Source organism: Coturnix japonica, chromosome 2 (genome assembly GCF_001577835.2).
Source record: "Coturnix japonica isolate 7356 chromosome 2, Coturnix japonica 2.1, whole genome shotgun sequence".
NCBI lineage: Eukaryota > Metazoa > Chordata > Aves > Galliformes > Phasianidae > Coturnix > Coturnix japonica.
In genome coordinates, this window is record NC_029517.1 from 33526598 (window position 1) to 33550801 (window position 24204).

General features: G+C 34.3%; 1 protein-coding gene across 1 annotated transcript in view; it reads right to left on the reverse strand.

The window, feature by feature from the left end:
* ZNF385D (zinc finger protein 385D) overlaps window positions 1-24204 on the reverse strand; it is a 374041-nt gene that overhangs the window by 287266 nt on the left and 62571 nt on the right. Inside the window, exon 2 of the mRNA XM_015853987.2 lies at window positions 7179-7457. Coding sequence (XP_015709473.1) covers window positions 7179-7457 — 279 coding nt within the window. The remainder of the gene's footprint in view (window positions 1-7178; window positions 7458-24204) is intronic.

Consider the following 24204-nt stretch of genomic DNA (forward strand, 5'->3'; position numbering starts at 1 on the left):
TATATTTAGATTAGATGTCAAGGGGAAATTTTTCACTGAGTGCTGCCTGCAAATGGCTTTCACAAAGCTTTGTTCCACAAACATCCTAGAAACTGCTAATTGACTTTGATTTTTTTCCCCCTTCTCTGGAGATGGGAGCACCGTTTGCTTCTTTCTAGGCATTACTATTCTACATTTCTTCTATAAAAAACTTTAAAATGCATTTATCCAGATTACCACTGAAAATGTTTTCATCACAGCATTCTACAAAAAAGTTTCTTCAGGTTTGACCTTCATGCCCTATGGGCGTGAAGTCAGAGAATAATCTAAGAAGTTGAAATGCTTCTTTTAAAGAGTTGTAATTTTTAATACTTCACATACACTTCAGACTATCAGATATCACTACTAAGCTGAGGGATATTTCTAGTAGTATTTAAATCTGAACTTGATTACATTTGTCCATGGTTCTTGTCTCATTTAACTTTAGTGAAAATAATGCTGTCATTTTATCATTTGATCTCTTTTTCTGTAGGGGGAAAAAAAGCAATAGTAAAGATAATGTATATTTTTCTCGATGGCAAGAAAAGAAAAAGGTGGCACTGAAGTTGGAACCAGATATGTATGAACCCATCCATGTTCTACTATGCAAAAGTTCTTTTGACTAGTAACATAATTGAAAAAAGTGGAGGGGAGTAGAATTAAAGGTAGTCAGAACTAGGGCTACAAAATCATTGATTTTCTTCAGTTTGGTAATGAAATCAAAAGATGCAGTAATCACGAAAAAATTATATCGTATGGATGGGTTGGGGATGGGATGCTCCTGGCAAGAAGGAGAGATGAGCAATTAATTTTTCCCAATATTATATCTTGGAACAGATTCAACAGAAGAAAATTAATAGTACTCTGTTTCTGAATACTCTGACAAAATTGGTACAAAGCTGCACTCAAATGCCAGTGAAATTATTTTGACATTTCCAATTTTAATTTCCTTGTATTTAACTGCACCTATCCAAAGAAACTGCTTAAAGCTTGCAGAGTATTTGATCATGATACTACTGTTCTTTTTCTTTCCTCTACAGCACTGTGCTATCCAGTGCAATGGGAGACTTAGTTTCTAAGTCTAATAAACTTCATGTTGCTAGAGCTTTCAAAACCGAACACTTCACTAAAAATGACTTTTCTCTGTTCAGGAGGATTTCATTTATGGCATGTTATTCTGAAATAAAGCATCTACAGAAGAATTTTAAGAACTTTAATTTTGATTAAAAAGCAAAAATTCAGTTTATTAAATGAGCTGTTTACTTTTTGTTGTTTGAAATCAGTGCATGGCCATAGTTCTCTACTTTCATATACAAAATGCTAAGAGAAAAATATTGACAATATTTGTATATTTTGGGTGCACAGATGTTCCAACCAGAACAACCTATACGCACTACTGTGAGAAACAGAGAAAAGTTATTACAGACTAACTCTTATGGCAGCAGTGTGAGCAGTAGATTAGAATTAGTGCTTATTAACAACATAAACTGAAATGCTATAAATACATGCATGTTAACACTTTGTTCCTCAACAGTGTGAGGAACTTGCCTCTTTCTCCGGAACTTGACAGGAAAAGGTGACTCTTCACAGGAGCTACCTTTAAAATTCTTGTCTTCAAAACTCCCTCTACTGTGCAATATGACAGAGGGACATGGCTATCAAAAAGATCATGTATTTTGAATCAGAGGAATAAATAACAAAAAGTTAACATTATTAAAATGCTGATGATGAACTATGATGCCACACCTGATTTTATTTTTTTCATTAAACAAGAACAAAAAAAAAATTCTACAAGGAAAAAAGTGCTATAAAAGCATATCTTGCTAACAAAAATGCTTTTAAAGAAGTTTTTTAAAGAGTTTTTTCTTTTTTTAAAGAAGTTGCATAAACATTTTATTAACTGGAGTAGAAATATGACGAAAACAGAGAAGATCATCAGAATAACAAGAAAGATTTACATCTGGGAGAAGAAGTTACTATGCACTGTCCACAATCAGTCCTAATTTTCTGTAAATTTCTAGCATTTGAGAGGCAATTAAGCTCCCTGGAAGAGCTTCCTGTGTTTCTTTACTATACTGTCATCCTGGACCCAGAAATTAGAGACTTAAAACCTGGGGATAATTCATATTGCATAACTGGCCATGGGGCTCTGAATTGGAATATGATATAGAAATATTAAATAAATAAATAAATAAATAAATTAAAAAATCCATAGAAAGTACAACTGTCTGCTATGTTACAACTTCTTGTTTTATCTTCAGCAGAACTTGTCTCCTGACTTCCAGTAACTTCTCACATTGATCTGACAATAATGTTCCTCAGAAAGATAGTGGAAAATCTCTTCCTATGAAAAGCAATATAATTTTTCTGAAGATTTCCTCCATTCCTCACTGATGTACCCAATGCCCTTTCTATGAAAGGAAGACTAACACAATGGACAGAGGAGGTGACATCTCTTCTTGGAAAGTGGTAGCTTTTTACTTTACCACCTTAAAAAGGAAGATTCTACCTTCCCCAAATCTGCCACTTCTCATAATCAGGAAAGAGATATGCTACACAAAGGGTAGCAGCATTACAGAACAGAAAACAACTAGCAATATGAAAGTGCTAGGAAGGAAACTTTGCAAGTGGTTCAGGTGAATCTTCCAGATTTCTTACTAGGTTTTAGGATGCAAAAAGTGTTGTGAAAGATCAAATATTTTCTTTGACCTGTGTATAAATATTTACTGAATTGATATTACATAATTACCATCTCAACAAATGAACGTGGTTGAAAATAAAGTCTGATAAGCAGATTTTACTCAGTGTATACATTAGCATAAGCATAAAAGTCAAATTACTATTCATTCTTGAGTAATATTTAGCTCTGAAATGAAACGTTTTCTTTTAGTAATCAGTAAGGTATAAAGAGTATTTCATTATTTAATCTGATCTTTCCCCTTTATTTCATGCACTCACATTCCTTGTTCACAATACAGTAGGATTCTATTAAGATAAAGTTTCATTGAAAAATGCTGTAGAGAGCTTTCATTTAAGAAGATGTAATTGAAACTTACTAGAAATGAATAGTTTGTCAGGGTTGTGAAATAAAATAGTAAATAACAACAGACCTAGATAAAGAAAGTACTGCCTAATATTTAACTGAACTGTGTTTCAAAAGAATGTTTCAGAAAACAATTATTGAAGAGATTTTTTTATTAATTTTGTGGCATTTTTTACCTTTTTCACTGCTTTTTCACTTAATATCTATCATAACAACTGTTTCTGCCTTTGTCCCAACCAAGCCTTGTTCAGTCATGAAGATTCAGTAATTTACATAACAGAAGGCATGGTGAAAATTATGGTTTACACCAAATTTTACAAATAACAACTTTCTCACTGTCTGTGCTATACTCTTGCATCCACAATTCTATCCTTCCAATAGCAGAACTCCAAGTCCTGAGTCCTGCTGGTCAGGAAACATAAGAAGTGAAACAAGTTTGGTAGACCAGACTAGAAATGCATTTTACCCACTTTCAATCCTAAAACTTACTCAAATTTGCCACCAAATTGCCTGCCACCTTACTGCTCTGTGTAGGAGAACTGATGGGGAAAAAATAAAAATAACCAGGAAGAACAAATACTTTGCAGTATGTGCTGAACAAAGCACAAAATGCTTTTTTAAGTCTCATACAAGGCAATTATTAAGAGAAAGGAGCACAGAAAATTGTATTACTCTCAAATACATAGAGTCCAACAACAGACAGGCTGAGATTTCATCATATCCCAAATCACTCCACCAAGTCATAACAAAGGGATCCCCTATTACTACACCAGTTCATGTTTATGACTCCTCATGATGTGCTGTTCCAAGGCTGCAGTGCCACAGAAAGGCACCGAGAGGGAAAATTTGTCAAGCTGAAAAAACAAATCACTATCAAAACTTTTTACAGTGTGTCTGTTTCTTTAAATTCAATATTGATAACAAAATAGCACCAAGGTGATGCTGCTTTTACACCCATAATAAATACTGTTTATTAAATGCATATTTGTGTGTGTTAATAGACTTTTTTGCTTAAGCAATTTGCTTCATGAAATTACTCAGAACTGTTCAAGTGTAAGGCAGCCAGCAGATAAAAGCTACTTCACACAGTTTGAAGATGACGACTATAGCATGATAGCTGTATTTACCCTGTCAGACACTAATACAGTTGAATACTACCTCCCATTAGCAGTCCATAATAAAGAGTTTGGAAAGAGAACACAGACTGCTGCTTCATATAAATCAATCCTCCATTTTTATTACCCTTCTCATCTTTGTGGGAGTAATTCAGTAATGAAATAAAGCATGGAACAGTCACACTTAAATATTTTCCCCTGACTTTTTCAGATATGGAACTATCCTACACAGCATTCAAATTTGCAAAAACGTACACAGTCCATAGTACAGTCCATGAATCACTGTACTTGAAAAAAGAAGCCTTTTTGTGCACAATGTAAGCATTTCTGTCATTCAACATGAGATACAGGAAACCACTGATGATGTAGATTTATAAAACAATCTCATAAAGCAAAAGTTTTCTTCATTTGTGTACATGTGATAAACTGAAAGGATCATTATTTCAGGCACAGCCATATGTCACTCTAGCTTGCGAGGGTCTCATCAACAAAATCTGAAAAACAGTGCTCATATTTTACACATACTAGTTTTGACAAAGCCTGTTATTGTGGAAGCCTGTCAGGTCCTGATTCCTACTTGACTTAAAATGAGAGACCTTAACCAGTGAATTTCTGTTCAGATAATTGACAGACCAGTTCAAAGATTCAGCTTAATTTTCAGGAAGGTATATATAAATATTGGTCTCTATTTCATCTGTGATTTTCTGTTTAAAGACTATGAAATCTCAAAGTTGGGTGATATGAGAAAATCACTTCCTCATTCACTTCCTTTTATTCTTCTCTCAGTACAGTGCTACTTTTGGCAATACCCTAAGATTTGCCAGATTTTGGATAACCACCTGCAAATAACTGCACTTTGAAACAAAACTGTGTTTGAAAAAGACTTTGAAACTGTCAGTTTTGTTCTTATTTCAAGCACGTGAAGCCCTGCATGAGCTAGGGATACTTTCTAAGAAGGAAATAAACATGCTGCTATGCTACTGCTTTGATATTCCCTAAAATATTCTGTTCATGATTGAAACCCTTTGACACTAATTTCAGTATTACTCAGTTACTAGTCTTTTCATTGCCATGAAATAGAAGAGAAAAAATGAATTGCAAAGAAACAACAGTTTGTCATTATGAAAATTGCTGTGCAAGTAACAAATACAATTTTACCTTACCTGAAGATAGCAATAACATTAGACTGTTTATGTGTTTTTAGAAAAAACACATTTGTGGATAAACATATTCTACCTTTAATCATCTAGGAAATCAATCTTTATGCACTTGCACAGCTCCTATTAACGTTAGTGATATTCCTTCTAAGCTTGAACTATGAACATTAATATTATAGTCTGTAGTACTATCACTTAAATGAAAAATTATTTATGTTCAGTGTCACAGCTTTCTTGTTTGCTTAGTTTTGTTTTATCGATTTGTTTTAAAGAAGCAAGCAACATCTTTCACAAAGCAAAGCATCCACATGCAATGTATTTCGGCAGTATATCCATATAATTCTCAACAAACTATCATACTCTTAAAGTCAGGACAAGCACAGAAAACTTAAAATACTTCTTAAGTTCTATCTAAGGATTTCTGCTAAGGATGTGCTACTATGAACGGGCACGAAAAAATTCATGGCACAATGTGATAAAGATGCAGACTTTATGCATGCAGACCTGAAGAAATGGTCTGTGAGTCCTAAGTACATTCTATTAAGACTCTTGCTTCTATAACATGGCACATAAAAACATAAATCATGACAGTGCAAAACTACTCATACCTCAGCAAAGTTAAGGATTACAAGTTATTAGGAACAAAACTTTAATGTATTAATCTTTTCTTTTCAGGAGCCATGTGATCTGATCTACTTCCGTACATAAAGCCTCAAACATGATTTTCTTTGAGGCATAAAACTCACGCTGATGAGGGAAAACACACCACACAATACAAAATGATTTTCTGAAAGCCATCAACAAAATAGATTCAAATAAAACCAAATTTTGTTCCATTTCCTTTTGACTTTAACTATGACCTTTAAACAGATCTATGGTACACATGGTTTAAACAGACTTATGGTAGGTACAGAGTGAAACGTGAATGGCAAAATTAAACAACTTCAAGACTATTTGTTTTCTGTAGCTTCTTATGGTTTTTTTTTTTGTTTGTTTTTTCACAATTCATTTGGCAACTGCTTTTGATTAAAATCAAACACACCTCTACCAAGAGTAGCTTTTCTAGTAAACAGTGAAACATGGAGTATCACAGATAAAATCATCAAAATGCAAATAGAATGACAAAGAATCTGATACCACACTACCACACAAACAAAAGCTAGAACCAAAATACTTGGAACAAAACAGAGAGTTTACCCATTAGCTATTTGCCATGCATTCAAGTTAGGGATGATCCCAAATACTCAGATGTCGGTATCAGTATTTGCATTAACAACAAAGGATCCAGCTGAATAAAAGAATGGCTTATACTCTTATATACTGACTTTACTGTACGTTGCTGTGTTATCTCAAACCAACAAAAGTAAGAGTTTTTAACAGCGTTACACACACCGAGACAAGTTTCTCTCTAGTACAAGATCATAAGAGTACAACTAAATCCAATCTCTAAAACTAGTCCTTACGGCTTGGTTTGAACCCTGTTTAAAAAATAAATAAATAAATAGATAAATAAAAACAAAAAAACCTCTAAGATATATTAAGTATTTAGCTTAAAGTTATGTATAAGGTATATTTTTTTGATAAAAATTTAAGACTCATTACTTCATGTCCAAGTTCATCCACTTTCTTGCACCTAATTTATTTCTTTCTATCCTATGAACTGCAATGGAAGGATATATACTGCAGAAAAATAATGAACTCAAGGATATTTTTCATTTGCTATTTATAAGAACAAATCCAGTTTTGCAAGAGGAATATGTAACAGTCCACATGCCTCATATAATAAAAAATGGACAAATACACACAGTTTACACAGGCCAAAGACATATAGGGATTAATGCTTACCGTTATCATTTTTGAGACTTCCATTGCTGAGCTGTTTTAACCTCTTCTGATGGGATTTACCATTGTAGTGGATCTGTGCCTGAGCAGCAGAGTTCAGCTGAATATTACAAACATTGCACAAAGTGAAATTGGTCTGCTTCTTTTCTCTCTCCTTCTTTTCTTCAGTGCTATCAGCTGCTAATTCTTTCTCATTATCCCTGTCCGGGATGGACGCAAAAGCCAAATTGTATGAGTGGTTAGAAGCTGGTAAGTCAGGGCTCCAAGGTTTCTTCATGTTTTCTGGGGAGGAAGAGCAGAATTGAGAAAATTGATGAGTAATGCAAATTAATGTAAAAAGAAATTTTACATTTGTAAACTAGAAAAAAAGCAAAAAGTTTTTCTTTTTATTTTTTTGTGATTTAATATTAAATTTCTGCTTGTGTATTTTACTTTATGTTTTCTAGTTCTGCTATGTAACTTGCATAACTTCAGAGCTACTCGAATGCAGAGTATGGAGCCATGTTGGAGCAGTATGGGAAGTATTCACATTAGTCTGAAGACTTTACTTTATGGGAGAGACCTCACATTACATCAGGAAAAGAGTCTGAGGAGCAAAGAACAGCAAAGACAAAGTTCTGGTTACTAGCTGTCTGCAATCCCCATATCCCTTCTCCCCGTTGCTGTGGGGAGGCTTTGAGGAATGTCAAAAAGGCGAGAATGAAGGATTGAACATGTGGGAAAGGATGATGAAGGCAGAAGCTATTTTAATATTCTTCATCCTCATTTCCCACCACACTACTCTGGTTCAATCATGAATAAATTAAATTAATTTTCACCAAGTCTATTTTGCCTGTAACAGTAACGGACATATTACTGATAGTAATACACTATCCCTATCTTCATGTCAACCTTTGAGATTTTCTATCTTACTTTCCCTGTCCTGGAGAGAATGGGGACTGAATGAACAGCGGGGTGGGGACTGGGCTGCCAACCAAGGGCAACCTATCATACAAACAGAGTTATTACAGCAGAAATATTTTATGCCTCTCTCTAGAACTAAGTCCAGAGATACAGTATTTTGATTTTTTAAATATAAACTATAAACAAAGGCAGTTAAACTTCATGTGGCTGACAACCTATGGTTATATTCATTACATACACTCCTACAATCAAATACTGTAATTTTCATTTTCTTAAGCTAGAGCACTTACAAAGGGTGGGGGAGATACAGTTTCTGCTTCCTATATTTTTATATTTTGATGTGTTTAATTAGCAGAAGAAATAATAAAATACCTACATTTTAGTTACCTAATTGCACAGACCTCACTCTTGAATTTATTAATTAGATTAGGTATTTAGCAAGCTCTGAGTATTCTCTCTCCACTTTGAATGATCTCAAGACAAACTCTAATCACAGTATAACTCGTCTGCTTCAAAAAAGTCCAAAGATAAATAATAAACATGCTCTATTTCTTTCTTAACATTCCAGAACTGCAAGTTAAGGATAAACTGGAAAATTTAGATTCAGCTAGTACCAAATTGCAACTAGTACAGAAATGAGAGAAAAATCCCATCTGCAGAACTTCAAGCGAGGTCAATGTAAACATAAGCTTGTATGATTAAAGGTGAGCAGAAACCACACTGTGCTCTGGATAACTGATTTACTATTCAAGGATTATGAAATGCTATAACAACTTAGCATCTTGATGAGATCTTTATATAGCATATAAATATTTAAACTACTTTGTTCTCCCAGACTTAATGAATAAATGAAGATCTAGCCAAATAATCTAATCTGTACTCTACATGGAAGAAAAAAAAAACAACCTGATGCAAACTTAAACACAATGGTCTCTAGCAGACAAATAGAGACAAAAACACAAGACAATGGGCTACAGATTTCTTTAATACCAGCTCCAGATAAGGTTCAGCACCTAAAAATAAGTTTAAATAAGACTTCAGATCTGATTATACAAAAACAGTGCAAATCATTCTTGAGAGATCTTCAGATGTAGGAAGTTTCACATGAATATGAGTCAGTCAAAACTTTAGCTGTTCTCTTATAAATTAAATTACATTTACAGAATTGGAATCAAGTAGGAAAGACAAGCCTATCTAAAGATGCAAATCTAAAACATATTAACATAAAAAAACAGTTTCAAAACTAGTTTTCAAACTTCATTAGAAATGAATCAATATTATTTTCTATTCTATTCTATTATTTTCACTTAACACTAAAGTTATAAAGTTAACACTTAACATTAGAGTTAACAAAAAAAGTATGGATTGTGTTCTTAGAAGAGGTTTGCAACTGCTGTAAATTGAAACCATGTCAGTCAGTATTACTATTTCCACTTTTGATCACAGTCACCTTTATTATTACAGAATTTTAGCTGTTTAAAACAAGAAATGAGAAAGCAGACTAAACATTCTAAAACAAAATTCATGAGAAAATCAACATGAAAGTAGCTATTATATCAAACTTATTATATTAACAATAATTATAGTAACTTTTACAACCCCCATCATTCCAAAAGAAGTTATGAAACCGTGGAAGCTTCAGAAGATGAGAAATTCTATAGCAGATACACAGCATGTTTCCCCTAGTAGTAGAAGCATCCTCCTTCTGAGAATGTAGCAATAATACATCAACATCCCAGCCCTCTGGGGATATTTTTCACTCCAGTAAGAGTCAATAATTCATTCATAAAAAAAATAAATTAATTAAGAAATTCAATCTTTAATGAAAGTGTAATAAGGATTAAAATATTAATAAGATAGCACTACTTCTAATGAATTATTCTAAATAAACTTTCCAAGCATCCTAGTTTATATACATTCAGCGCATCAATATACATCTTTTTGCATTGAAAGTATTCCCCACTAGAGAGCAGTATGAATTTAAAATTTCAGTGTATCCTATAGTGCTAATCATATAGGTTTGAGATTACTATAATAAAAAAGATCGTCTAAGCAAGATGTAAAGCTCAACGTAAATATAATCTAGTAAACAAAAAAACACCATACGCTGTACATAGACACATGTGGTTCCTTTTGAAATACTAATACAGATAAGCAGCCTAGTAAGTCTTATTAGCATTTTAGATCTTCACTCTAATACTCCAACACAGTCTAAACAGAAGGCCTTTTTTTAAGAACACTTTTTTATCTTGAATTCCAATTTCTTTCCAAGAAAAAAATAAAAAATAAAAAGAAAATAAAAACACTCTAAAATGCATACTGGATAAAAGCATAGTGAAATAATAAAAGAGATTATACACTTGAAATAAATTAGTCAAGCATCTACCATTTTATTCGTGTATTCATTAAAACCCAAGATGGCATTACAGATAATATATATAATATATTATATATATATTAAAATATATATTAAAAAATATATTTTTTGACTACCGCCATTTCTCTTCAGTATGGCATAAGGATGAAAGTGTTTGTAACTAGAGCCTGGGCAACAATTAGGCAATCAGAACTTTCAGAAATACATATATTGCTGTGTTCTGCCACCATTACAGCTGCACAATGATTCCTGCATGTGTAATACAACTGGTGGACTAAGCAGAAATATTGCATACTTTTGAAAGCCTCTTGAACTGATGCTACAAGCCAGCATAACATAGCAGTATTGGTGCTTTGATTGGTCGCAGATGGTTTTCAGCAAAATACTCACTAACATGAAGACAAAAATAAATAAATAAATTTTTAAAAATGGAAAATAGGAAAAACATTCCCTGCCATTATGTTTCTCTTGACTGAAATGGTTACATATCACATAAACACTTATCAGCTTTTCTGATAAGATCCCCCCCCCCCCGCCAAAGAAAGCTAAATTTTCAACCTTAAGGAGCCCTACAGAGGTTAACAGCAAGCAAGATGTGAATGAGCAAGGTAACCAAGAATTCAAAATTCCAAGCCAATTTAAATAGTAGCACTGCAGATAAATGCTTACATTTATTTTCCCTGGAGTTCTGAATGCAATTTTGGCTCAATGATGCTTACCAGTAAAATGAACTTTGCATGACATTATAGCTTTGTGAACTAGAAAAGTGTCCCTTGTGGAAAACCAGCACAAACACATTGTGTGATGTTTACTAGCTTCACTAACATAGCTACTGCCTGGAGATTTCCAGCCTGTGCTTAAATTTAAAGGATTAGAAATTATAGCCTTCCCATGAAGCTATCCCTTACCTTCTTAACTGTAATACAAAATCACACTTCCTACTCAAAGATATGTAAGGAAAACTTTACCCATTTCTATTAAAAATGGTTGTTTCTTTTCTGAACCACCTTGTCACTGTGACTGTGTGCATAAATGAACCCAACATATCTGATTATTAAGGGACCCAGAGCAAGAACGTTACTAGGAGACTGCTGTAAGGCAGTTTTACTCAACACTGACCACTAGTCACTGATTAATGACATAATGCATAATAAAAAAATCTCTGCCTGGTTTCCTTCCAGAAGCCACCACTACAGTCTTTCCAGATTTTTTGAAGGACTGAACTTCTGCAGGTAATGAGAAAACATGGATAATCTAGCCAAATTACTTATGGGAAAAGATTCAAGCGCTTCTTGTAAGAGTTTGATAACATGAAAACAAAAGGTATTTGGACCTACTTCTTTGGCTGTACTACTGATTCTCAAGAAAACAGCCTATGTAAAGCTTTCTCTAGTAAAACATACATTAATTGCATTTGCTGAGGTCCCAGGCATACCAACGTATATATGGATTTAACCTTTGTACCGTTTACACATTCACGTGATTTCTCTCTGCTTTTTGAGAGACATCAAATCCTCTGCCAAAGATTATCAACCAAGAACAAAAGATGTTAGCTACTTTCAAAGAAATCTCAGGGGAAAAAAAAGAGAGAGGGAGGTCTTTCTAATTATTGCTTTGTCATTTTTCGAGTTTTGAGGGAATGCCACCAACACATAACAGAAAGCCTCACCTCCCTTCCTCCCAGTAACAACTGGAAGCCTACCGTCTTTTCAAAAATCACACAAACATGACCCAAGATCTTTCAGAGAACAGGATGCTACTGTTTGATGGCAGTCATGGTAGCAGGGTTACATTTGTATCAAACAGTTTCAATCTGATTTTCAGATTTTAAGAATCTTTTCCACACAATAAGTCAATGTAAGTGAAATGATCCTTCCCAAAATAGGATCCATGAGCTGCGCTCCAAACTGTTACCCAAAAATCCCTGCCACACTGGGTGCCTGAGACTCCTGTACCAAGAGGCAAGTGGCAACTAATTTGTTTTTGCAACCTCTAAGTTGAGCTTGCTGAACAGAAATGCTTACATTTACCCTAGAAGTTCTGTTACAGGGAGAAGCTTAAAATGAACTTGTCTGTACACAAACATACAGCCTGGTGGGAGGCTCAAGAAAATAAAACAGCTTTTGCTTCTTCCACCCCTACCATCACTGAATGATACAGTCCTGACATTGCTGTTGACCGATTCAGAGCTGCATCTGCTCCTGGTTTTTAGGGCCCAGAGTGATTGAGATCACGGTCTATATTACATGTCTCTGCAGTGGCAGTTACAAACACTAAAGGACAAACAATGGGAAAATGGTGAAAGAGCATTCATGGTGAAAGCATAGCTGTCCGAAACACAGCTCCCTCCCAAATGACCCAAGTAACCTTCAGAATATGCTGCAGGACTCATCTGTTTTCTCTGGATGGATGGATGAATGAAAGTCACTTCAGTGGAAGAGCTGCTGGGAAATGGAAACTCATTAGGACTGGAAAGGCTTTTCTAAAATAGTTGATTTTTCAGGATCTCCTTTGTTCTGAGTCTTCCAGATAAAAATTAAATACCAATAGTAAAGAATACAGCAAAAGATGATGTGAAACTGCAGGAAAAAAAAAAAAAAATGTATTAAGTAATTTTTCATTATTGGCAAACATTCCTGTAAGAATTTTAAGACTGCAAGAACCAACACCACCTTCTAGAAAAGGAGGAGGACTTGTTGGGTCACGCACCTAAAGCTAAATTGCAAGTCAGTGATAAAACTGGGGACAGTAGTTAGTATTTCTCATTACTTTCTGTCTCTTACCATTTTTGTCACAATTGAAACCACTATTCACCAATTTTTTGTTTTAAAAAGTTCACACAAAATAAAGGAGGTAGCTTAAGAATAATTAAAAAAAGCATCACTGAAGACAGAAACCTTGTTTTTCCCAATTGTTATTTGTCCTTATGCACTCTGCTCCTCCCAATCCAATCACTACCATTGTTATATGACTTCAGCAATCCATGTGAATAATAAGAAAATCATAATCATCATCATCTCAGGTGATTTTTGCGAAGTTTAAGATGAAAAGAATCACTTGGGCGAGGACTGCATCAGTAAAAGAAATAAGAGCAGTTTTCACCTGCATGTTTATTACTTATACCAAGGAGGGAAGATGAGATGGAAAAAGACAGTTTATTTTAGGCTTGGAGGGCTTTATACTTTAATGTCTCTGTCATGGGACTCCTCCCAAGAAATGCATCTCTGCAAACTGGAACCTGGAAGAGCAGATTTTTATCCATCTGAAGTATCTCAAGCAATAGCGCAGAAAATAAAAGCCTGGGCTTTTGTTCTGTTTTGTCGGCAGAGCACTTAAATCTTTCAGGAAAGGCTGCATTTCAATACTGCAGCAAATTAACCGACTGCAGCCTATCTCCGGTCACAGTCATGTGCACTATGAGTTCCAAAAGGAACTCATATATGAACTAATCAGAAAAAAAACTTCATTTCTTGGTTCAGCAGTTCCTTCATGCCAGAAACAACCAACAGACATCTCATAGTCTCAAAATATACTGCAGTCATTTTTTTAATTGAGTTCTATAAAAAGAGCTAAGCACTAATCAACACCATATGTTATTCAATTAGCTAGTAATACATATCTATTTCTCAAGCCCGTGCTAACATAATGGAGCACTTTGGGTGGTTTGGAACTATTTAAAGGCCAAGTAATTAATTTGCAAACATCAGCTCCTAAAAAGCTGAGAAGTGCTACTGTGGTGATTTACTTACATCTCTATAGCCAGAGCCAAGCCATTAAACATTCTCATTTGGTTTTCACTCAAACCTTTGTTTCCACAACGATCATTCCTGAAAAAGACTTCTGTCTAAAATGAGGACAAATAAAGACTGGCCCAGCCTTGCAGCTGGAACCCAAGCACTGCAGGGAGTCTCCTACCAAGCAGGTAAAGCAAGCTGTACACATTGCCTAACATCATTTTCCAACTGTGGAAACTCATGAAAAGGTCCTATGGAAAGGGCAGAAATTAATATTGCAACACACATATCTAGGAAAGTTACAAGGGATCTGCCTACCATGAAAGTCTGCTGTTGTTATGCTGTGAGTACTTTCTCCTGTACTCTAGATTCCCACATTTGGGAATTCCACCTGCAGTCTCAAACTCATGTCAACAGCGCTCTAAGTTGGACAGAATCAAAAAGAAAGGACCCACGACTCCTACCACAACACAAACTGTCTTTACAGGACAAAATGTTAGTTTTGACATTATTTCTAATAATACTGGTAGAACATATAGATTTTAGATTTCAGGTGGAAAAACACCAATTTTTCAGGTCATTAAATCTGAAAAACGCAAATCAGATTGTTTAGCAGAATTCAGAGACAGATGTAAAACTTAAAATACATACAACAATTTTCTGTCTACCGAACTAGAGACATTTTGTAGATATTGGGTTTATTTTTATTTTCACAGTAAAATAACTTCATTTAGTCTCACTGGATAAATTTCCTGATATGAAATGGTATAGGATACATGGATGAACTGCATACTAATAAATATTATATGCCACTTTAAAGTTGTTTAATTTTTCCAGTACCTAAATGCCAAGTCAAATATTTTTTATCTCAGCAGAAAGAGATTATATGTATAGCTGATTGGGCACAATGAGCAACTCACTTAATAGCAATGTCAGAAGTTCACGGTTTGTACTTCCTTATAAAAAACAAATCAGTACAGAACTTCAGATTCATTTATTTATTTAGCAGGAAAACTCAATTCTCAAGATTGCCTAATTTCTGTTTCTATGGTTAGAATTCTCAGACCTTCTCATGCTCTAGGAAATCTAAATGCTTACCCCAAATAAAAACAGACAGAAGTTAGAAGTCTACCTCCTAGCTTTTTTGTTATACTCTCCTTTTAGTGGTATTTTTGTGGGGGTGTTATAAACAAGAGGCCCTTCAGACAAAAAGAACCATAGAAGAGCAAGACAGAAGTTTTAATACTTTAGTGAATTACCCTCTGATCTGTAGATCCAACTAAATACAACACATTTTGTCTCTTGTACTTACACAAATAGCAGCGTCAATAAATGGTAAGGAGTTTAGGCTTATATCTGAAGATCATCATTTATACTTTCAAAAAAGTAGTTCTTTTACCAGATTATCTGTATATTAAAATGCATTCAAGCACTGTTAGCATTTATAAATGCAAGGACTTTTATTATTGTTATTATTTTAATTTTTACAGCTTCACTATACTCACTGTGCTGTTTAAAGTGGAGCTTAATGGAGATCCGATTATTTTCCAAGCTATGCAAACATATCAAGGTGAACATCTGCTTTGTTTAGAAAGGTTAGCAAATGCTTTTGCAAGCGCAACTGGAAACTACTGTAATTTATCTTATCCTTCTGTCTTTGGACTGTATTATCTTTAGCAAAAAGGACACATTTAGTACAGCATCCATGGTACAAGGAACAATTTCAACTTGCAAGATTTGTTTTTTGGGCAGATTCTGTGCAATTTGGTTGAGAAGTATAAGATAAAGGTCATACTCTAAAAAGCATATTCTCCGTAGTATATTGAAAACTAATGTCTTCTTCAAAGTATTCTGAATTAGTATAATGTTCTTTCTTGTCAATTACACTTCTACCTTGAGATCTCATCAATGCTAAAGACAGAGATAAACATCTAGCAAACTAGACTACCTTTGATGTGTACTGGGAACAAATCAGAAGACAAAGTAGGACATCTGGCCTTTTTATATTTCCTTAACAGAGCAGCACTCTGTTATATAGCATATAGAAGCAGCTAAAATCCTCAATTACAAACACACAAGGCCAGCACAGAGCTTCCGATATCCAGCTGGAGAATTACTTGTAAAAATCCTGTATGATATTGCTGATCTTACAAGGTATTCTGCAGTATCTTCCAAAATGCAGAACATTACCAGAGAAGTGCAGGAGCTTACTGAAGACATTAATTGAAGATAGTATCTTATTATTGCTAAAACAGCAGCGTAAAATAAGAAATACTTTTCAGTTTCAGGATTTTTTAAAACATTTACATTTTGCACATTATGAAATGCTAATAATTAAAAAGCGTCAGTGCATACATGTAAAACACCTGCACATAATTGGAAGATACGTTTTTTCCAAAACAAAAAACATTTCTTAGAACGAATCATGTATAGTATAGGCATAATCACATGCACACAGATAGAAAATAGGATTGATGATGCTTTCCAGCCTTCTCTAGGAGACCTTCACAGCAATGTATCTCGTATTGCAATCTGCAGCAGATGCTCACAACAGACCCAGAACTGCTGCTCTAGGGAAGCCTGAGCACTTTGCTCAGCCACTGTGATCTGCAAAACCTTCTACTGCTGAGTTTGTAAAATACTTCCATCTCGTCTAGCTCTGCTGGCCATCTGCAATCTCTCTTGACCTGTCTAGGAGTGCTGAGGCAGTTGAAAACTTCTGAGAAGTCACACATGGCAAAATTTAAAGCTCTGTAGGAATTACAAAGTTTCTTCCTTCAGCCATGCTGATTCAGATGAAGTAGTTTATAAATTCTATTAAGCCTCAGGACAAGTTTATAAAATACCTTGGACTCATTCACCTATATATATATATATATATATATTTCCATATAAGGATTCAAATTTGCAATAAAATATTCTTTTGCACTGGAGGTCACTTAAGACTACTGGATAAAATACATACGAAATTTCTAGAATTAACTCATTTTTAAACACATATGGTGCTTGTTTCATTAAAAAACAGCCAGATAAACTTATTTCTGTATAGGTGCAAGTCAGGGCACCTGAAGACAGTGGAACAGCTGGCATAAAAAATGTTTCAAGAAAAGCCAAATCAGATAACTGCTTTCCATCTACCTAGGAATTCATACAGCAATTTCAGCATCTCAGCAGTCCTCATAATTTCTGCTGCTCTTGCTATGCATTACAGAACCTGTCACTTTTAGAATTTATTGTACTTTTTACAGCATGGGTTAAAGAACACTTAAAGCACATTTTGTGTTTGATATACCTTTACTCTAGAAGAATAGAAATGAGATCTCTTTTATTAATTTAGACCTGTACTACTAAGCTATTCACAGTAGCTGTCTCAGGGAATTTTCATGAGATTACCTACATGAGTAAGAATTTGCATGACAAAAGATTTGAAGGACTGCATTCTCATCAGAAAAGGGAAATATTAATTAATGAAAAAAAAAAAAAAAACAGGCAGATTGCAGTGGTTAAAACTTCAGTATTATCTGTATGACTGACAGTTGTAATACACTGACTAATACTTTAATGGATTTCTGTCCAACCCGGAAAAGTGTGTATAGCAAGAATGAAAAAAAGAAAAATAAACACACCTTATATCAAATTATTATTTCTACTGCAATTTTTGATATTGTAAAATTTGTTTCTTTGCTGAAAAAAAAAATATTTCATATAAGAAAAAAACTGTCAAGTTACGAGCTGCTAAGAAAAATATACATTTCACTATTCATATTCATTTGTCTCTAACCCAGTTTAATGTCAAACCATTTGAAATCTGTCACATTTTTATTTTGCTTGTCACAGAAATGTAGGAAAAGTAAACACTGAACATAAGCAATGCCATTAAAGAAACAAAAACAAGGAGTGACCTTCCCTTAAGCCACTGCACATAGGAGACTACCCCATCCTACCTCTCATCTCACTCATTTAGACAAAATAATCATTATTTTACTTGTCATTATTTAAATCAGACCCAGTAACGTCATTTGTAATCAACGCTCACTGTCAGAAAGCAAATGTGAATGGCTTACCTTGCAATATAGCAGTCTTATCCACTTCAGCGTGCATTGCTTCTACAGTACACATCTGGAACCAATACTCACTGCCATAAACTGCTGTTCACAAATCACTTGATTATTGATCAGTACGCTTATCACTCTTCATTGACTGAACTTCATTTCACATTACTGCGCTCCTGCTGCTTCAGCAAATTCTGCAACTTCTATTGCAATAAAAATTCACACTCAAAACAACACAGTGCTCCTTCTAACTGGTTATTTCTCCACGTATCAAACTTTTTGCAGTTACCTTCATTTATTAAAGAAAATGATAATGATCAATTGTCTGTCACAGTTTCAAATTCTTCACCCAGGAATAGGCAGTGAGAGGGTTTGGTTTTCCCCTCATAACACAGTATAGTTTCTAACTATATTATTTTAAGAGATGTTTTTTCAGCACTGAAGAATTCAAAAATATATAATAATACAAATAACTACTTGTCTTTGGGAAAGGTAATTGCTTTTTGAGAGGTATGAAATGGCTACCAATCACTGGGGAGACTACCAGGATGTATTTTTAACATTATCTGGAGAAAACAAAAGTATTTCCATCCTGCCAAGTAACAACAATTCTTGCATGTAGTAAGTTCAATAATGACAGAAGTTCCACTTAATTCATGCATTTATGTTCACTTAAACTATATATATTCAGATATGCATATACTTACATGTACATAAGTAACACTGAGGCTTTTTGAAAGAGTTATCAGTAGGGTCATGTAAGAGACTTATTGGCATTATTATGTGTTCTAAGCATTGCTGGAAGATCTCATTGTTCTTTAGTTTCATCAATTTATTAGCTAATAGTCATGCTCTTAGAACATGTACCATTCTCTAGAACATCTGAGGACTGTGACCAAAACAGTGTGGGACAAACTTTGGTAGTTTGCAGATAGATACACATTAAACGTCTCCAAAGATGTACTGCACAACTGAAAAATTAGTAGTAGATGGGTAATTGAGTATAGGTACTTGACAGGAAATATTTTTCCATGAGAAATATGGTCCGAAATTAGGTAGCCATTCTTTTCCCTAATCTATTTATTTCTACTCTGCATCCCTATGTTTTCCCTATGTGGTTAAATCAAAGAATGTGTCTTAGCACCTACTCCGAATGCATTTGTCCCTGTCCTAGATTCTTAAAACCTGACTCTGAACCCAACTGACGGCTATTGTACCTGTGCTATGCCAGTGTAGAAAAAGTAAGAAGAACTGAGCAGCCTTCACAGACACAGATTAAGGACACAATTTGTTTCAGCTCAGGTAGTTTTAATGAAGAGGACACTAATCTTAGAGGAGTCAAAGTGCTACATGAACAAAGAGGTGGTGAGCCATGTAAAAGCACTAGTGATTTGCTATACCCACCACACACCCCTCGCTCACCACTCACTATTCTGCCCTAGGCATGCAGCTAAAAGCAGATGGGTTTGCAAATGAATCATTCCCTGACCTCCTCTCAGTCATTTCCATTGTACACTAAACTCAGCTTCCAATTACGTCAATACCATCTATCAAAAATCAAGACAACACCATCTCCAACAAACAAACTTCTTCCTAGTATTAATACTATCAGGAACTTCCCTGATGTAAACTACTTCCGGCTATCAATAGAAAGTTATTTTTGTAAATATTGGGTTTTATTTCTTCTCCAATTAAGAATTTGAATTAGGCTCATCTTAACTGTATTTCCAGCATGTGCTGCCTGAGCTCTGCATAAATCAATACCGTCATTGTGCTTAGCATCATCTTCTACAGAAATAGCAGCTTTCTGCTTCTAGACACACTAGTTCAAACATGGTTGCCTTACAAAAGAGGACAGTGAACAGTTTTGCTAAAATAGGCATAAAGAGAAGAGGGAAAGAGAGATGTATTTGCATCAGCTCTGATTAGGAAGCTACTGTAACTTTTTACTTTTTAAATAAAAAGAGATATAGGTCAGAAAAAAGGACTTGACATTCAGGGTGCTTTTCTAAAGATGAACTCTAGAAGTTTATTTAGTTCTTCACCACAACTCAGCAATCAAAATTTACTAGATATGTGGAAGTCTCCAAATCAATGGGGAAAACTTTTGAAATGGTGAACAGCAACCACCTGCATAAGTTCAAACTCCAGAGAGTTGAGTTTACATGGTTCCTGTATTCATTAAGCTTTAATTTCTATGGGCTTATTTCTTCAGAGTTTTTATTTGATTTGTAAATTTTCTCCAAATTAAAAACAAAGTAAAATAGAAATAGGAAGAGTGTTTAGTATCTCAGTTCAGGTTCACAAACGGTGAATTCTGTATGGCTTTGTGTCATACTGCAACTCAACCCATTTGTATTTAAACATTATCAAACTCTTCAATAAGCTTTCTCTGAATCAAGAAAAAATGATTTAAATATTTTAAATAGGCTGAGAAAAAAGGATCAAAAATAATTCAAGTCACATTGTTCTAATTTTGTAGACATCCAATAGTGCAGCAAACAATATTTCTTCACAATCAGCACTTAGCAATTACAACACTTTTATGCATCTTACTGAACACAGTATTCTAGCAGAAAGTTTCAAATACAGACATTTCACCCTGTGCTTTGGTATTGCAGACATAAATATCCCAAACAGGAAGGGATGCTTTCTTGCCTTCTCAAAAGATATTCCCACAATCATTCCCCGAGTAATTACAAGTTCTTTCTTTCAAATCAAGTAAAATAATTATGGGGAAAATAAAGACGCATTATAAATGACTAATTGTAAGTATATTCAACTATATATTACATGAAGATCTTGCAGATACAAATGAGACATGAGTTGCCCCGCAACCAAGTATTTGGTTGGTTGATTCATTACTTAGATTCCTTCTTCTTGTACTGAAAAAGAGACTTGTTTGAGATGTAGGTTGCACCATTCGCCCCTCTTATTACTCTTTTTGAGAAAAAGCCAAGTAATATTAAATTGATCCACATAATACAATGATGGCATCTTGCCAGAAAACACATTTGAAAAAGGAGCATAACATTGTTATTGCACAATACTTCCTGCAATGTATCATAATATCTTTTTGGGAAAATCAGTGATTGCATGTAACATTAAATCAAAGACGCACTCTAGTGTAAACCAGCAATTTTTCTTCAATTTCCCACTTAGTAATTCAAAAACTCTTTTGACTATCAACTGCTGACAATTTTTTTGCTGGCTACAACTTGGTTAGAATAATAAGAAAAAAATCATTAGCATGTTAATAACTTGGCCTCTCCAAGGGCTAGTTAGCTGAGCCTCTATTAGAAAACGAAGCTTCTCTTTCATCCCTATTCTTACTTGTGAAGTGAATACAATTTACCACAATTTCCTAGTTTCCTTCATCTCAATCTGCAATGACTTCCCAATGAACAGAGTACAGTCCTGTCATACTTCCTGTGAGAACAGCTTACAGAGAAATTTTCACATCTCTAAAGATAAGAAAAGACAAGAATTTCCACACACACATAACAAAATGCAGTCATTAAACCACAACTTCAAGAGGATGTTATGTGGCAAAATACTGTCTGCATTTTAATGCAGGTGTCTGGAAGTAGCTTTCTATGTTTTACATGCACTATAATAAAAGCACCTTATACATCAAATTGCATGCTGAGTCCAGAAGAGGAATGAAGTACAGAAAACTACTGATTATGATTTAGAGGCATTTTTAACTTCTTTACCCAAAAAGAAGTAAAATCATCCAACAATGGAGTATTTCAAGCCTTTTTTAATCTTTGCAAGATAGAAGAATTAAGATACAAAAAAAAGAAGAATATTTATGACCACGTCTTTACATAAATCATATACTGTTTATAAGCATACCCTCACATATGTCACTTTTCAACATGGAAATGGATGGTTTTGTTACTGCTCCTATTTTGTGCTATTAATAAATGGACCAAAAAGATCATACAAAATAGAAGAAATTTGACATTTAGGATAAATAACAGTGACTTTAATATCTATTTCTTTATTCAAATAACCTATATATACATGCATAATTTTGATGAAGATTTCTAACAATGAAGATTTTAATAATAAATAAGAGATTATATGAAAAGGAAATTTTCTGTGATCTACACATCTACTACTGTCATAGCAATAATTTTAGATAAAAATGAGAGATTCACAAGATAATTTCAACATCACGAACAACCTTCCAGATGTCACATTACTATCTACAGCAAACACTATAGCACACCTGCTTTAGAAAAAATATCATTATATACAACTAATGATATTTGAAGTAGAGAACACGGATTTGCTGGTGTGGCTCATGCTAGTCCATGGTCTTGCCCTACAGTAGATTCCTGTATTCACATGCTTTGTGTAATTTACCTAACAAATTGGATCCATAGAGGTTTAGTATCTTGATTTGCTTTTTATCTTACAGGAAACAAAATCAACTCTTGCAAAAAGAGAAACAAAAATAACTGAGGAATTATACTAGATATCAAAAGAATTAACCCAGTTAACAAACACTGCTCACTTGCTTTGTTTTTTTTTTAACAATTGACCTAATTTGCACAGATAAAATAGCAACTGGAAGCAAAGGAGTAATCTAACATGCTTTGAAAGATGAATTTCAAATTTCCTTTCTACTACAGGATATTCTCAAGACAAACATTAGAAAGAAAAGGGTTTATTCCAAGATCACTTTGTCAGGAGACTAAGAAATATAATGACATATATTTGTAAAATAGGTTCTAGTCTGAAGTAAACAATCACTTCGAGCTTCCTAAAGCGACCACTCCAGGCCTGTTTACAACACTTCCACCACTTGCTCAAACCCTGATATACTCAGTGTTCAGAAAGAACTGTAGAGCTCAGCCAAGCAACCACATTGCTGTGAAGGACCTTCAGCACATCCCTGTACTGACAAAGGGATGTCAGTAGTTTGACAAAGTTTCAAAGTTTGAAAGGGAATAAACAGATACATGAGGAACTCTCTCCATAATGATAAACATTGCTATCAACTTGGACGCATAAACAAGCTTCAACCAGTCTCAGCCTGTAATTGTTCAGTGAAAATGGAATTAGTAAGACTCATAACACGTCTGTGCTTTGATTTGAGAACTCCTTGATTATAAATATATATTGCTTATATATTGATTATAAATATATATTGCTTCATATACTACATGACTATTTTCAGGGGCTGAGCTCTTCCAATAAAAAAAAAATTTGCCTATATTCCTTTAAAGGAATTGATAATAGTGTCAATGTTAACAATGGAAATAAACTATGCTTTCATTTAAATTCTTTGAGAATTTGAGATAAAAAGAAAAGAGAAATTGAGAAACAGCCAACAAGAAAGTATCAAAAAACATCATGCACAAACAACCTCAACACATCTCGCAACAGTGTAAAATGCCTTGTGGCTAACTCCTGAGTTAAGAAGTGTTTTTGACACAGTTTTCCATCATTCTCCCCAGGGAATGTGGGGGGAAAAATATAAATGAAATATATGAATGAACATTAATGTTATGATAGAACAGTGAGCAACTTATAACTGCCACTAATTTCTCCAAATGAGAAAGATGTTTTAACAGGCCCTGATGGGACGTGTTCTCTGCCTAAGTTTCACAAAGAACTAGATGATAGAACATAGAATATACATAGTAAAGAGGCAGTTGGAATCAAGCAGGATGAGACAGAAAGTACAAAAAAAAAAAGGCCAAGCTTAAATTCAAAACTGAATTGATAATGTGGAGAAAAGCCCCATTACAAGATCCCATAAGGCAGGAATAGCAATAATCACATAGAAGGGGAAAAAAAAAAAAAAAAAAAAAAAAGAAAAGAAAGAAAAAGAAAAAGAAAACAAAAAATCTTAGTGGTTGGTACTGTCTGAAAGACTATCAGTCTGAGATGACAGGCACAAAAACAGTCAGAAACGCTCGGTGTTTTTTTCTTGTCATTGTTTTGTG